We start from the raw sequence: 14,471 nt of genomic DNA on the forward strand, positions 1-14,471 counted from the left end.
GGGACAAGTGAACGCCAAAGTTTGATATTGGCTCCTCTTATAAATAGAGATAGGAATATTGACTAAATTTGAAACGTATGAAGTATGTTCTTCGCTGGAATTTCCTGAATCCAGTTAAACTGAAATACTGGTTACATGGGAACTATACATTGTCTGAACTGCTTGTCCCATACAGGGTCACAGGGAGCCAAAGCCTAACCTGGCAACACAAGGCGTAAGGCTGGAGGGGGAGGGAACACACCCAGGACAGGACGCCAGTCCGTCGCAAGGCACCCCAAGCGAGACTCGAACCCCAGACCCACCAGAGAGCAGGACTGCGGTCCAACCCACTGCACCACTGCGCCCCCACGCCCTCCTTATACATGGGAACTATAACTGTGCATAATATTATGAAAGACAAGCCTGCAGGGATATGAACAAAAAATTACATTTACACATATAGCAGACACTAAATTAAAACAAACTACAAAAAAAAATTAAAAAAACACTTTAAAGGAAGGACCTACCGTACGTGGTGACTGTGTGAGAATATAACCTATTCAACATGTCAGGAAAAAGCTGTCAACTTCTGCACCCCCAAAAACACTTGAAATAAATATTCACAGAAATTATTACATTTTTCTGTCTGTTTGGCACCCCATTTTATATGTTTTTCTGCAAACTATACATGATACTACGATCAGGAGATCCGACAGGACATGCACGTTCAAACTGGATTCCAACAAAAACGAAAGGCTACAGAACAAAAAAGCCTCCCGAGCGTCACGAAATGGCGCAGAGGAGGAAATAAAAGCAGACGAACCTTTTTTTTTTTTTGCATGCAACACACCAACGGCCCGAAAAAGCACACAGTGTGGAGATGAGCGGCGTCGTCCACAGAGGAGAACATCGCCCGTCCTTCTCGCCGACTTGACAGGGACCAGTGAGCGCCATCGCCTTTGAGTCAATTCCACTAGGAATGGGTATCCACGGCAAGGAGTCCGTAAGTAGGTAAGTTCATCTTGCCACGACGACAAGTCCCTGGTTGGCATGGAGGGGGTGGGGGGGAATGGGGGAAGTGGGGTTGAGGAGTGGTCACTGCATGGCTCCCCCAGGCTGGAACTCACTCCACGTGCTACGTAAGGCAAATTTTTGTACAGGAGGAGAAGGGAAAGAATAGTGACGCTTAAAAAAATCGACCTCCTCCCCCATCTCCCACTAGTTGGTGTAGGTTGGTGATAACTGCTCCCAAGTTTTCAAAAGGAAGCCCACCCCCCGACCCCAATGCATCAGTAATAGTCGCGCATGACTTCCGAATGGGACAGGATTCTAGCGGAGCTGGGCACCCTCCAGGGGCCGGGGGTGATAGGGCCCTTCTTACCAGGGGGGGTCACCTGGGAGCTGCTGGTGGAGCCTCTAGTATACCTTTCCCTCTCCCCCTCCTCTAACTCCATCTTGCTCTCCCTGCCCCTGCCCTCTGTTTGCACAGTTTTCTCCAGGACCTCCTCCTCCTCCTCCCCCCTGTGTGACTTGTTCCTCAGGCCCTGCTGCCCTGCATCTCGCCCCCCGCCCCTTCCCCCGTTATTCTTCTCTTTGGTGTGCCTCATCCCATCCCTCTTGCTTCTTCCCCCTTTCTTGACCTCCTGCTCCCCCCTCTCTCTTGAGTGCCCTTCCCCCTTCCTGCCGGCTCCACCGATGAGCTCCTGCTGCTCCGTGGGTCGTCGCCGCTCAGACCTTCGCTTTTCCTTTGCGCCGGTCTCTGCAAGCAACTCCATTTTTGGCTCTTTCCTAGGACTCGGGGACCGTTGAGATGACTTATCCCTGGTGGTCCGCTGCCCTGGGTTCGAGTCTGTGCTCTTACTGGGGTTGGTTTTTCTCTCCGTCGTCCGCAGCCGGTCTTTGGTGCCCGACGGTGTCCTATTGTCTCCTTGTGAGCCAGAAGGCCTGTGGCGGGAGACCCGAAAGGAGGCTCCGTTGGCCCGCTCGTTGGCCGGGTCTGGGACGGTCCTGCTGCTGCTTCCTGGACCGACGGCCCAGCTGGGCTGCGGTTCCGGTAGCCTAGGAGAGACTGAGCGGGCCTGCCGGTCCGGGCTCTCGTCTCGCCTGGTAGAAAGGGAGAAGGGCACCACGGTACAGCTGGCAGATGGAGAAGCGGGGGCCGGCAGCTCGGCAGAAGTGGGAACTTCTCTCAGGAAGCTTGTGGGTGAAGCGCTTATTTCGTCTGTTGAACCTGACATGAGAAATGGATAATGATGACTGCACACACTCTCTCAACACCGTGCCATTTGCTAAAATCAGATCTAAACGACGATCATTCATGCAAAAATGAGATTTGAATGTGTTCCCGACCCGTGTGTTACTGTAGCCCGAGATAAAACGGATTAGCTGGTTCTGAACTCGATTCAGGTTCAATTACAGCCTGCCCTGTCTCACATCTGTGTACAGCTCTCGCCTGCAGTACACACTGTAAACATGTACATAAATGCAATTTAGGGACACTCACGTTCATATAATGGAAGGTTATGAGATTAAAATTTCAATTTCACATCTGAACTGGGTACTTGCCATTTCTTAGGAGTTTTCCCTCATTTGATGCCATTCCACTCTCTGTTATCCTTTAGAAATCACGTCATGAGATGAGACCGGCATTTCTTTTAAGAAACAAGAGCCTGAACCCTTATGCCTCCTCTCTTTATGGATCGAGTTGCCTGCTGCTATGGGACAGAACAGCGTCTACTACATCACGTTTACTCATTTCCCTCACGCTCTTCTTCAGAGTGACTTGCAGTGACTGCTGCTCACCCATTTGTACACCGGGGTACTTTTAGTGGACCAATTCAGGGTAAGTACTTAAGTGCCCAAGGGTGCTATAGCTGGAGGTGTGATTCAAACCTCTGACCCTTGGGTCCAAAGGCAGCACCACTACAGGACTGCCGCATCTTTGCCCACAACTATATTGTAACGGCTGACGAAGAAGATTTCCAACCGAACCGTTTCCCGTCGCGGGAGATCACACTTGCTGCCGTATCCAGCGCTGCAATTGAAGCGAACAACACCCGTAGCGTACAGTACCATACCCTACAGTACAGTCCAGTACCTAGCTGCGCAAACGGCTAAATGCAACGGCCGCATTCGGCACTTTGAATAAAAATGCCTTTTGTACAGTTAAATAATGAGCGGCGCAGCACGTCTTGTTTCGCTTTGCATTGCTTGCACAAACAAATCAACACTTGGGGTTCATTCGTCGGCTCTAATCGGAGTACGGCGCGCATTTCCCTCGCGATCACAGACAAAGAGTGAGTCGACCGGAGCAGACAGAGGAGAACGAGGAAAGTCAGCAAGTCCTTCCCTGGAGAGAGGATGAGAGGAGCACTGAACGCAAGGCTGCGATACTTTCGGGACACCAAAGAAGAAGAAAGGGCAGGTGGGGAGAACAGGAAGTAAGAAGAGGAAGAAGAGATTTACCAGGGCAGTTAGGGACAGACCGAGAAGAGCAGTGGAGCCTTTAGTGATGGTGCTCAGCTGATGGGTAGTAGCACTGGGTGGAGGAAGCCAGGCCGCCTGGAGGAAGAGGAATAGATTGCAGCAGGACGAGAAGGGCAAGAAAGAGAAAGACCCTAGATTGGGCAATCACTCACACACACACAAACACACACACACACACACACACACAGGAAAGTGACAGCACCGATGGGCATGAAATGGCCCAAGGGAAAGCGCCAACGCAGATGGAACGCACAGGACAGGACGGAGCACACGGATACACACAGGTACATACCCATACACACCATACTAAAACCCGTGTCTCCTAGTGCACTATATAACCTCAATAGCTTTGCCAGTTCACATACATGGAGATGAACGTGCTCGTAATTCACACTCTAACACCCCCACAGAGTTTTTTGCTTTGCATATGCGTCAACGTGTGTGTACTTGCATCTCTGTGTGTGTGTGTGTGTGCTGTGCACTCACCGTGGTCTGGAACCAGTCCATGGCCACGCCTCAGCAGCAGCAGGACTTTATTGCCTCCAGCCTGGATGAGCTCGATGGCTCGGGTGTGTGTGATGCCTTGGGTGGGTTCCCCGTTGATCTCCACTATCTGGTCTCCCACCTGCCCATAACATATTTCATCACCATCAGATCAACAGCCTCAAAATTCTTAATAATAATAATAATAATAATAATAAGAATTTTTATGGATTAATTCTTAGGTACCACAGAAGTTGCTGCACCATTTCTGACAAATACTTCACAGTTGTTTTACGCTGCTGCTTCAAAGTGTGTGAACCCCTTGTGTCCCTTAGTTTTACCACGAAAGGGCTATTTAATGAGAACCAGTGTTTCTCATGTGACATAATAGGTGTGTAATGACCAATTCCATATGTTACTTTAGAGGAAATCATGTGTGTAGTAGAAACACAAAAGTAGTGCATCATAATTTATTCATTTTATACGTTAAAGGATTAACGTTCAGGTTTTATACAGAAATAATGATTATCCCTATAGGGATCACATACTTTGCAACAGAACTGTATTTACAGCCCTTGTTTCAGGAAAACACACAGACGCACACTGTCTAAAACCGCTTGTCCCATGGGGGGGTTGCAGGGAGCCGGAGCAGGACCCGGTCAAACCCACTGCACCACTGCACCCCCTTGCCATGAAAACAATTAATCAATATCCATCCATACTTAATCAATAGGGCTTTAAGAAATTATTTTTCATAATCATTTTTCAGTGTGGTTTGTTCATCATTGTCTCACATCATGAGCTTCACATAAGTATGACATTTACACACACACACATTTTCTGAACCGCTTGTCCCATACGGGGTCGCGGGGAACCAGAGCCTACCCGGCAACATAGGGCGTAGGGCCGGAGCGGGAGGGGACACACCCAGGACGGGACACCAGTCCGTCGCAAGGCACCCCAAGCGGGACTCGAACCCCAGACCCACCGGAGAGCAGGACTGCGGTCCAACCCACTGTGCCACTGCGCCACCGCGCCACCACACCCCTGTATGACATTTACATTTATTCATTTATTAATATACTTCTGCAAATCAACTTCCAATAAACTCTCTGTAATGTTATCAGCCCACAAACCTTATTCACTGCAGTGATTTACACTGCTAGATATGCTACTTACAAAGGGTCACTCATCCATACATCAGTGGAACACACTCTCTCTGTCACTCACTCACTGTGTCACACACACACACACACACACACACACACACACACACACACACACACACACAATGGGTGATTTTAGGGTCACTAATCCATCTGAACAGCACATTTTTGATTGTGGGAGGAAACCAGAGTGCCAGGTGGAAACCCACAGGCATGGGGACAACATGCAAACTCCACACAGACTGAGTGGGGATCGAACCCACATTCTCTCACCCCACCGTGGTGCTGTGTGACAGCAACGCTGTATGAGTACTTCGTAAAACAGTGTAATGGCCTTCAGATCCCCAGTGCAGGAGAGGCCGTCATCCAGTCATCCAGCCCGACTCACGTGTATCCTCCCGTCTTGCAGGGCAGGGCCGTCCTCTGCCAGCCGCAGGATGTACAGACCCATGTTGTACTCCTTCCCCCCCCGCAGGCTGAAGCCGAAGCCCCTGGGACCCCGTTCGAGCTCCACTTGGAAGCAGCTCTGTGCCACACACAGTACAAATATTTATTCACACTAAAGTACACAAATAGGGAAGAGAGCAAAGAAACACTCAGTGTAAGAAATGAGGCCCAGGGCTTCCACGTGTATTATTATTTATTCATTCAGCTGACACTTTCCTCCAGTGACTTACAGCGTTAGGTTTGTTAACTTAGTTATTTACCCACTTAGACCATTTAGACCTAGACTTACAGTCATTTACCTGGGGAAATTCAGGTAAGTACCACGCTCAAGGCTACCACAGCCGGAGTCGGGATTCAAACCCACGATGGGTCTAGCCACTGCGCCACCTGCTGCTCACTACTAATGACAACTCTGAGAAAACACCAGGGCCAGCCTTTACTGCGCTGCTTCCTCTTCCCGAATCTGTCTACGGGTTTTTTGCAGAACTGCTGACCAACTTGACTCGTACGTCTCCCGAAAACACACTTCTCAAACAACACTTTAAATGTGCTCTCTCACCCATGCACCTCATTAACAGTCCGACGGGAGAAGACTTTGCTAAATAACGAGGCGCTAATTAGGGGTGATGGATGCTGTAGGAGCCCTTGTGTACCACATTGTGAAGTCGATGCTGTGGAAGTGTTGTTAAGGTGGAAAGTTTGCCCTCTTATTTCAGGAACCTTCATGGACATACATACATACATTGCCTGAATCACATGTCCCATACAGGGTCGTGGGGAGCCAGAGCTTAGCCTGGCAGCACAGGGCGTGGGGTTGGGGGGGGGGGGGGGGACACCCAGGACGGGACGCCAGTCCGCCACAAGGCACCCCAAGCGGGACTCGAACCCCAGGCCCACCGGAGAGCAGGACGAGGTCCAACCCACTGCACCACCGCGCCCCCCCCTTCATAGACATTTTTTTTTTTTATCTGAAGGAGACAGAAAAGCGGGCTGATATTTGGGATATGAAAATGCGCACAGTCACACACCACCATGTAGTCACTGAGTCATTTGCTTCCATGGCCACTGGGAAGAGGTGTGTCTCACCTGTTTGGAGCCGATCACACACAGCGTTCCCTGTTCGCTCTGCGGAAGTGTCTTGTACTCCGCCCAAGCCACCCCGTCCCGCTTTTCTTCCAGCTCCAGGTTGTACCTACACACCACATGCGCCCAAGGGAGAGATGTGTGTTTGGTGCTTCTTTGGGCCAAAAGCGGCACTGGTAACCACTACACTACCAGCTGCCCCTTATAACAATAAGAGACACACACACACACACACACACACACACACACACACACACACACACACACACATCATCTGAAACCACTTGTCCCATACAGGGTCACAGGAATCCGGAGCCTACCCGGCAACACAGGGCGAAAGGCTGGAGGGGGAGAGGACACACCCAGAGCGGGACACCAGTCCATCACAAGGCACCCCAAGCGGGACTCAAACCCCAGATCCACTAGAGGGCAGGACCCAGGCCAACCCACTGCGCCACCGCACCCCCCAATAAAAGACTCATCGGATTTTCTCCACTCAGTTCAGCCAGTTCCAGGTGATTCAGGTAAGCGGGGGCGGGGCGAGGAGTGCTGTGGGCTGGTGAGTAACAGCAATAACTCCTCAAGTCGAGACCCCTGAATTCCTGTCGCTACGAGGGAAGCTGTAATGTTTGTGCCGCAGAGAAGAGGAAATGTTGCAGGAGCCCAAGTCAGTCATTCACAAGAAAGACACTAACCATGTATCTGGGATTAAAACACAAAAAGAGAAAGAGTCCGCGTGCGGCCCCCCAGTGTTTGGGGGGGTGGGGTCTGGGATAGCGTCATGGATTAGGGAGCCGACACAGGTAATCTTGTTTAAGGGGAACATCAAAGTGAGCGGGAGACTTGTGATCACAACAGGTGCCATTAATTCCCCCTAATCGCCCACCCGCTCTCTCCACGCTTACACAGATGTACGAGGGCCTGCGGTACTAAAGAACAGCACCCCCACCCCCACGTGCACGCACACCGAGCCTCCACCCCCAGCACTCAATACTTCCATGAGCTGGGCCTCCAGCTACGCCTTCAGAGGCATTTCTTGGAAAGCCCGATGCTTTCGCACGGCAGCGCAGACACGTGCATGTGTGTGCGTGCGTGTGTGTGTGTGTGTGTGTGTGTGTGTGTGTTGGGGGGGAGGCATTTCTGCAACGTTTGTTTTTTCTGGCCCTGAAGCATTTCTGGTTTGTAGGCATCAAGAGACATGTGTGGATAAGGAGTGATACTAGTGAGTAGAATCAAAAAGAGGAACCTTTATTGTAAGGCAACTTCCTGGGAAACTGTGCATGACAAAGCGTGACAAACGAAGAGGATGCGTGTTGATGGCCGTGATGCGGTGCGGCGGGTCGTACCGGTCTTCCCGATTGGCTGGCTGTTGACCCATTGCTCGGTGCTGCAGAGCTGGGCTGTGTTTGGCTGAGCTGGTTCCAGAAGGAGGACCAGTATACTCTGGTAAAGAGACAAGATGTTGTTACAGAGGCCACACAGCATGAAGTTCCACGTGCTGATACACACACACACACACTCAGAAGCACATTTCTGTCCTGGCCAACCCACAAGCTGAGATTCTGTTAAGTCTGTCCTCCATGTTAATTCCTTTAATTTAATCCTGAATATGTTTCAGTTCATATTTCGTTGTTAATACCAGTGCGTCAGGTCACACGAAATGAATTCCTACTCACTTCTAACTCGACACCACAACATACCATACACACAATGACACAGTGAAACAGCTTCAGTAACTGCAGTGCAGCAGCAGTATTATGATAACAGTATAGTAACCATCTCAGTACTACAGCATCAGTACTGTGGTAACGGCACTGTAGCACCAGCGTAGTAAGAGGAGGTACTGACACTATGAAACACATGCACGTTCAGTCTTTTTCCCTGCAGCGGTCGGGCAGACTTACCCTCTTCAGGCACCACAGACAAGACGACGGAATTGCCAGCGTCCTTGATGAGCTGCACAATGTCGTTGTGTGACAGCTGTACGATGGACTGGCCGTTGACAGCCACAATACGGTCACCTACGTGGAGTCGACCACAGCGGTCGGTGGGGCTGCCCTCGATGATGCGCCCGATCTTGTGAGGGATGGCTGCAGCGAGAGGGTTCGAGAACACAGCTCTGCCTCACACATGCACGTACATCCAAAGAGAGCTCACCGACCGACCCAGTAACTTATACCTTAAGGTTCTGGTCCTGGTCTTAGCCGACACCCAACGGAACTTCACCCTTTGCGAACCATAACCCCAAGGCTCCGACCAATTAAGGTCTTGAGGAGCGAGCAGACTGCTCCAGAGAACAGTGTGACTTCAACCTCTCTGGGAACAGGCTTTACCAGGGTAATCTTTAGCCAAGCCAACAGGCGGCACCTCCAGGGACGCAAACAGTGGTATTTTCCCAGGCCTTCGCACCCCTGTGCTACGCCACAGTCACAGCAGTTTTGAGCACTGACAGCCATGAAAACCTCAAAGCAGATCAACATGCCCTGTCTTGTGTTTGAGATTCGACTGTATGCCACAAACATGCTGCCGTTTTCTGTACGAACACGAGGGGTTGAGGGGGCGAGGAAACGCACGTCTGAACAGGAACGGTATCGGAAATTCAGGGTGGGGGACTCTGTCTTTGAGCTCGCTGATGGGTAGGGGCTGTAAGAGTGACCGAACGGCCTGAACACCTAAAAGGAAATGAAAGCTCCTCTCTCCAGTTCAACCCATCAAACTTCTCGTACAAAATTAATGGATTCTGCAGTTCTGGAATTATGAAATATCTAAAGCTGCAAGGAAAATCACTCATTCTGTTTACTGGTGTGGAAAACACTAATTGATACTAACCAGGGATTGCAATTTGTTGATGTTTCCTGCAGTTCCATCACGACCAATTAAGAGTAATGACCCCACTGTGACCTCTCAAACAGTATAAGGGGTGTAAGAGATCTGAATTATACCCAAAAAGTAATTACGAGGTATAGACACCTAACACTCCCGGGAGTCCTACTAAGCTACGTGAGATGCTCTTATGATGCTTCTAGATCCAGACCACAGATCTAAACAACTGAGAAATAAACAAAAGTAAAGACACCAGCTCTGGCTTTCAACATCTTTTTCATATTCAGGAACTTAAACATCAAATGAGGGCAGAGTCGCCAGACTACCAGAAGAGTCCTCACCTCCGGGCGGCGGCTTGCTCTTAGAGGTGAGGATCACAAATCCGAAGCCCTCGTTCTCCCTGCGCTGCAGCAGAATGTCGTACGAACGGTGCTCGATGGGGCAAGGCACCTCAGCACGGGGAAGCCTAGGCGAACCATTCGCCAGGGGGCAGGGGGCTGCCTGCTGCTGCTGCGTCCCCTCCGCGTCCCCGCCGTCTGAAAGAAGATGAGGTGGAGGCAGTCCGATAAGGACGGCATCAGCCAGGATGCTCCAGCATCCGCTTTGCTCGCATTACAAAGCTCTGCGATCTGCGAACACCTTTGAATGTTCATTAAATAAGAATGTCATCATATCATTAACATCTGGAGGTCTTGATGGAATTGTGAGGGAGACAACTGTGAAGAACTGATGCTAATACTGCCTGAATTCCCCTTTTTATTCAAGAGATCCCACATGTCTGGGTTTCTGATTTCGATGCAAATCCTTTTGGGATTTCTTTCATTGTTTGCCTAATTCCTTGTGAGACACGCACAAAACACGCATTTCTTGCAGCTTTATCAATTACACTGATTAAGGCACATCACACAAGTGGATTTGTTATCAACTGGATTATTCACAGATATCAACGCTATTCATAGCTGCTGTCACTCAGGTGAGATTAACCGTGTCTGAAGCCCTAACCGCCACCAGCTGTCTACGCACCCCTGTAGACCACTTTCCTCCGCACCGTCAGCATGACCTGGCCATTTCGGGCAGCAACAGTCATCAGCTCCAAAACCTGCTTGTGGGGCCTGCCCTTAACCATCACGCCATCGATGGCTATCAGCTCATCACCTGCCCGGAGACGGCCGTCCTTCTCTGCCGCCCCCAGGGGCACGATGGCACCGATGTACACCTGTGAGGACAAAACACGAGTATCAGTGCTCTGCCGATGTCAGTGGGGAAACGAGTATAGTATACATGTCATTTATTTAACACGATAAACTGTAACGGTCTGCCAGTGTGTCCAGAATATCCCCCGTTTTACATCCTACTGTATATTTCCTAAGATACGCTATCAATTACTATAACCGTGTCCTATAGGGCACGATATTTAGACGGACACATAAAAAACAGACAGAAAACCATAAATCATTCATTGCCCGTAACCGTTTGTCCAGTTTAGGGTCACAGTAGTCCGGAGCCTATTCCGGAAGCATGGGGCAAAAACACAAACTCGACAGAAAATAGAAGAATAAAGGGTATGGTGCGAGGCATGGCGGGACAGGGCACACACCGGCTGTTCAGGCCCCTCTCCGCCAAGAACTCGGAACCCAAAGCCGGATTCCTGGTTCCTCTTGATGAAGATGTCCAAGTCTTTTATGCTGGGGGCTGTACGGGAGAGGGACGGTTACAGTGCAGCATCACATACGTTAGCACATTCCTACAGCAGCCCAATGCACAATGACTCACACACAACAGTGTGTTCTACTCCAAGGAGTAACTAACTGCAGATGGTTTCAACTGTCTTTCCCTCAGGCAGGAAAGAACTGCAGTAAAGTGAGGATTCGCTAATGACCCCTGTGGGTGTCAGCCCGCCATAATCACACAGTGTGATTATCAAGTGTTTGTAGAAATTTACCATGCAGGACTTCACGTACTTCATGGTAAATTACTGCTGGTCTAAGTGCATGCACAATGTCTACCTGGAACCACCTATGGTAAATTTCAGGTACTAAAGACACTGAGCATTGATGAGCTCAATAGGGACCCTGTAGAGTTTTGGGTTTGTTGACAGCATTCTTACAGCAAAAAAAGGCAGGCTTATAAAACACCCCACATGAATTTCACCATTTTACTGCCATTCCTGTCCAACTCAGCTGAACGCGACTGTTTGGCATTTCAGTGGAAGTGGCACGATGGTAATCTCTGAGTGTATGAATGCTGCTTCAGCCTTGCAAGGAATTTGCCTGAAGGTGAAATGCTGAAACAGGTGTCTTGCTGGTCACACTCACGCCTGCTTTCCACCAGGGCCTTGGACTTGATGTAGAGCTCGGCTGGGTCCGGTTTGGGGGAGCCAGACCGGATGGCGCTGGGCGGGTAGGGCAGAGCCTGGGGAGCTGACTCCAGGGCACGGTCAAGGGCTTCTGTGCTGGAGGTCATTTCTTGCTTCTATAAACACAGAAGAAAGGATTTTCAGTTTCCAACCAAGTATAAGAGCGACAGCTTGCATGGCTAAGGAAATTTATTAGTTTCCAGAAGGTTGTTGGTGATCGTCAGGTGGAGACCTGGTATTGTATCCTGCATATCAATACATTTGAGCAACCGAGTTAGTAATTAGTCAACTGCAGCTGCTAATTTGAATGGAAAGAGTAAATAGAGTGAAAAAATGTGCCACAGGACTCACTGAGCAAACACGGAGACATCAACTAAACCACTTAGTTTCACTAGATGTGTCTGAACAGCTGTTCACTTGGACCAGTTCACACAATGTAGAACAAGAAACAGCAGCGGAGAGTTATTACCGCTTGTAAATATCCAGTGTACCTCTCACTATAAACCTGATTGTCAATGAGACCTCATCTTGAGCTAAGGAAGTCCAAAGGATTTCATTGAGCGGCAATCAAGTAATTTAATTGTTTACTGTAACTTACGGGTTTTAGAGTCTTCACCGGGGATGTCTGGCCTAAAAGTAGAGTGATACAGAAAGAGAAGTAAAAAACACAAAACAAATTAGAAAGAGCAGGGCTATAGAATAAATGCCAAGCACCTTAACTACATCTGGATAGGGGCGAACAAACCAAGTGCTTCTACGACGCAGATTTAACATATAGTTAACAATAAGTTAACAATAAAAAGCAATAAGACGTTATAACAATAAGAATAGCAGAGTTGACAATGAGAAGCCTCATGTCATAACTGCTTCAGTGGGCAGGAAATGTTCCAAATGTACATGAGTATATGATTTATAGTCATTCTGTGAATCCTTAACAGACATTACATCAGTAGTGGTATGAGCCAGCAGGTAGTTAGGTTAGGGCTGTTGGTTTGCAATGTGAACATCCCTTGTTCTATTCTCATTTCCGCTGTAGTACTGCTTCTCAACATACTCTGACCTAATGAGTTGGAATGCAACAGAAAAAAAACAGAAATAAAAAAAGAAAATAATGAAATCAATGAAAGGCCAGTGTATAAGCAATTTTGAACACGTGCATCTTAAGCCCGGATTTAAAGGTGTCCAAACCAGCTCTAACATTCTGGATTTGGTTTTGAAGTTCATATTTTTCTGTTAAGCACTCAGGAAATTTACATATGGTTCAGGTTTATTTGTTTGTTTATCTTTCAATCCCATTTAAATTGAAGGGATTAAAGAGTTCTTTTTTTAACAAGAACTGTTTTTAGGAGCAGACCTTCGCCAACAAATCACACTCAATCCATGAGGGAAGTGTGCACTTTTCATTCCGGTCAGGATGTTGACCACTAGATGGTAGTAGTATCATGTCAACAACGAGAGTGATGAACGCCAAGGGGCCAGACATTTTGGCAAACAGAGCTCCTCGGCGGAGGGTCATAAATACCTCTATCTGCACAGGAAGATTAAAGCATTTGAAAGGGTCAGACACAAAATCTAAGTGAAGAAGATGCCTCCTGATATCTGCTGCAAACCCACATTTGCCATCTCTTCGTGTGCTCATGCGGCCTCTTGGTGACGGACACGGACTGAATCCACGCATCCCACACAGTTGTGCAAGCGGCTTCCGTGGTGGTTAACGGTGGCAGGAAGTGTCTCGTCATTGAAAATATCCTTCTCAGGGCTTCTAGGGGGTTAGGTCAGTCGGACAAGGGCTGTGGCACTTTCATAGGGACAGGGAACCCAGTGACTTCTCTTTCTATTATGAAGACATGACCGCCGTGGCGGGAATGCGAGAATAAAGATGGTCCCGACACTCCTCAGTTACAAAAAATGGAGCTCCAACATAGTGAACTGCCTGCTGGAAGGAGAAAGGGGCTTTGGCCCAAGTGGAGCATGGTCACTCAGGGAGAGGGACTCAGACACCCAATCTGTGAACTGCCAGCACTTCCACTGAGCAGGTGCCAGTCTCCAGTGGGCGGCAGATAAAAGTGATCATAAATATCCACTGCTCCGTCACCTATGAGAGCGACTCAGGGCACCAGCCCGAGGCCAATGGGAGATCTCGGATAAGGGGCACCCCCACCCTCCCCGCTCACCTCTCTGCTGCTCTAGTGATAAGCCGGGACGTCTGGTGCTTATGTAATTCCTATGCAGAATGAGAGGGTAACGCTCCACTGCCTGGTATAGCGTCTCGGAAAAGCCTCTCTCTCTCTTTCGCTCTCTCTCTCTCTGGCTCTCTCAAATTACATTTGAGATAACATAAAAATAACAGTAGTAAAATAATAAAATGAACAAATAAATCAATAAAAATATATACATTAAAATAAATAAATAGAGAACACACACACACACACACACACACACACACACACACATTTTCTGAACCGCTTATCCCATACGGGGTCGCGGGGAACCGGAGCCTACCCGGCAACTCAGGGCGTAAGGCCGGAGGGGGAGGGGACACACTCAGGACGGGATGCCAGTCTGCCGCAAGGCACCCCAAGCGGGACTTGAACCCCAGACCCACCAGAGAGCAGGACCCGGTCCAACCCACTGCGCCATCGCCCCCC

The 14,471-nt window shown here is 49.2% G+C and overlaps 1 protein-coding gene across 5 annotated transcripts in view; it reads right to left on the reverse strand.

Annotated features, from left to right (window-relative positions):
* Nucleotides 1-285: 285 nt before the first annotated feature.
* Nucleotides 286-14,471, reverse strand: part of LOC108918519 (membrane-associated guanylate kinase, WW and PDZ domain-containing protein 3-like) — a 109,958-nt gene continuing 95,772 nt past the window's right edge. For 4 of the 5 annotated variants that reach the window (XM_018725858.2, XM_018725861.2, XM_018725860.2 and 1 more), the window contains 11 exons: nucleotides 12,422-12,453; nucleotides 11,783-11,939; nucleotides 11,065-11,159; nucleotides 10,491-10,683; nucleotides 9,809-10,003; nucleotides 8,549-8,734; nucleotides 7,991-8,087; nucleotides 6,648-6,753; nucleotides 5,503-5,640; nucleotides 3,952-4,090; nucleotides 286-2,209 (listed from right to left, as the gene is read on the reverse strand). In XM_018725858.2, the coding sequence (XP_018581374.2) occupies nucleotides 1,269-2,209; nucleotides 3,952-4,090; nucleotides 5,503-5,640; nucleotides 6,648-6,753; nucleotides 7,991-8,087; nucleotides 8,549-8,734; nucleotides 9,809-10,003; nucleotides 10,491-10,683; nucleotides 11,065-11,159; nucleotides 11,783-11,939; nucleotides 12,422-12,453 (2,279 nt within the window). In that variant the 3' untranslated portion in view covers nucleotides 286-1,268. The remainder of the gene's footprint in view (nucleotides 2,210-3,951; nucleotides 4,091-5,502; nucleotides 5,641-6,647; nucleotides 6,754-7,990; nucleotides 8,088-8,548; nucleotides 8,735-9,808; nucleotides 10,004-10,490; nucleotides 10,684-11,064; nucleotides 11,160-11,782; nucleotides 11,940-12,421; nucleotides 12,454-14,471) is intronic. The other variant, XM_018725859.2, reaches the window with a different exon arrangement.

Source organism: Scleropages formosus, chromosome 22, assembly GCF_900964775.1.
Source record: "Scleropages formosus chromosome 22, fSclFor1.1, whole genome shotgun sequence".
Taxonomy (NCBI): domain Eukaryota; kingdom Metazoa; phylum Chordata; class Actinopteri; order Osteoglossiformes; family Osteoglossidae; genus Scleropages; species Scleropages formosus.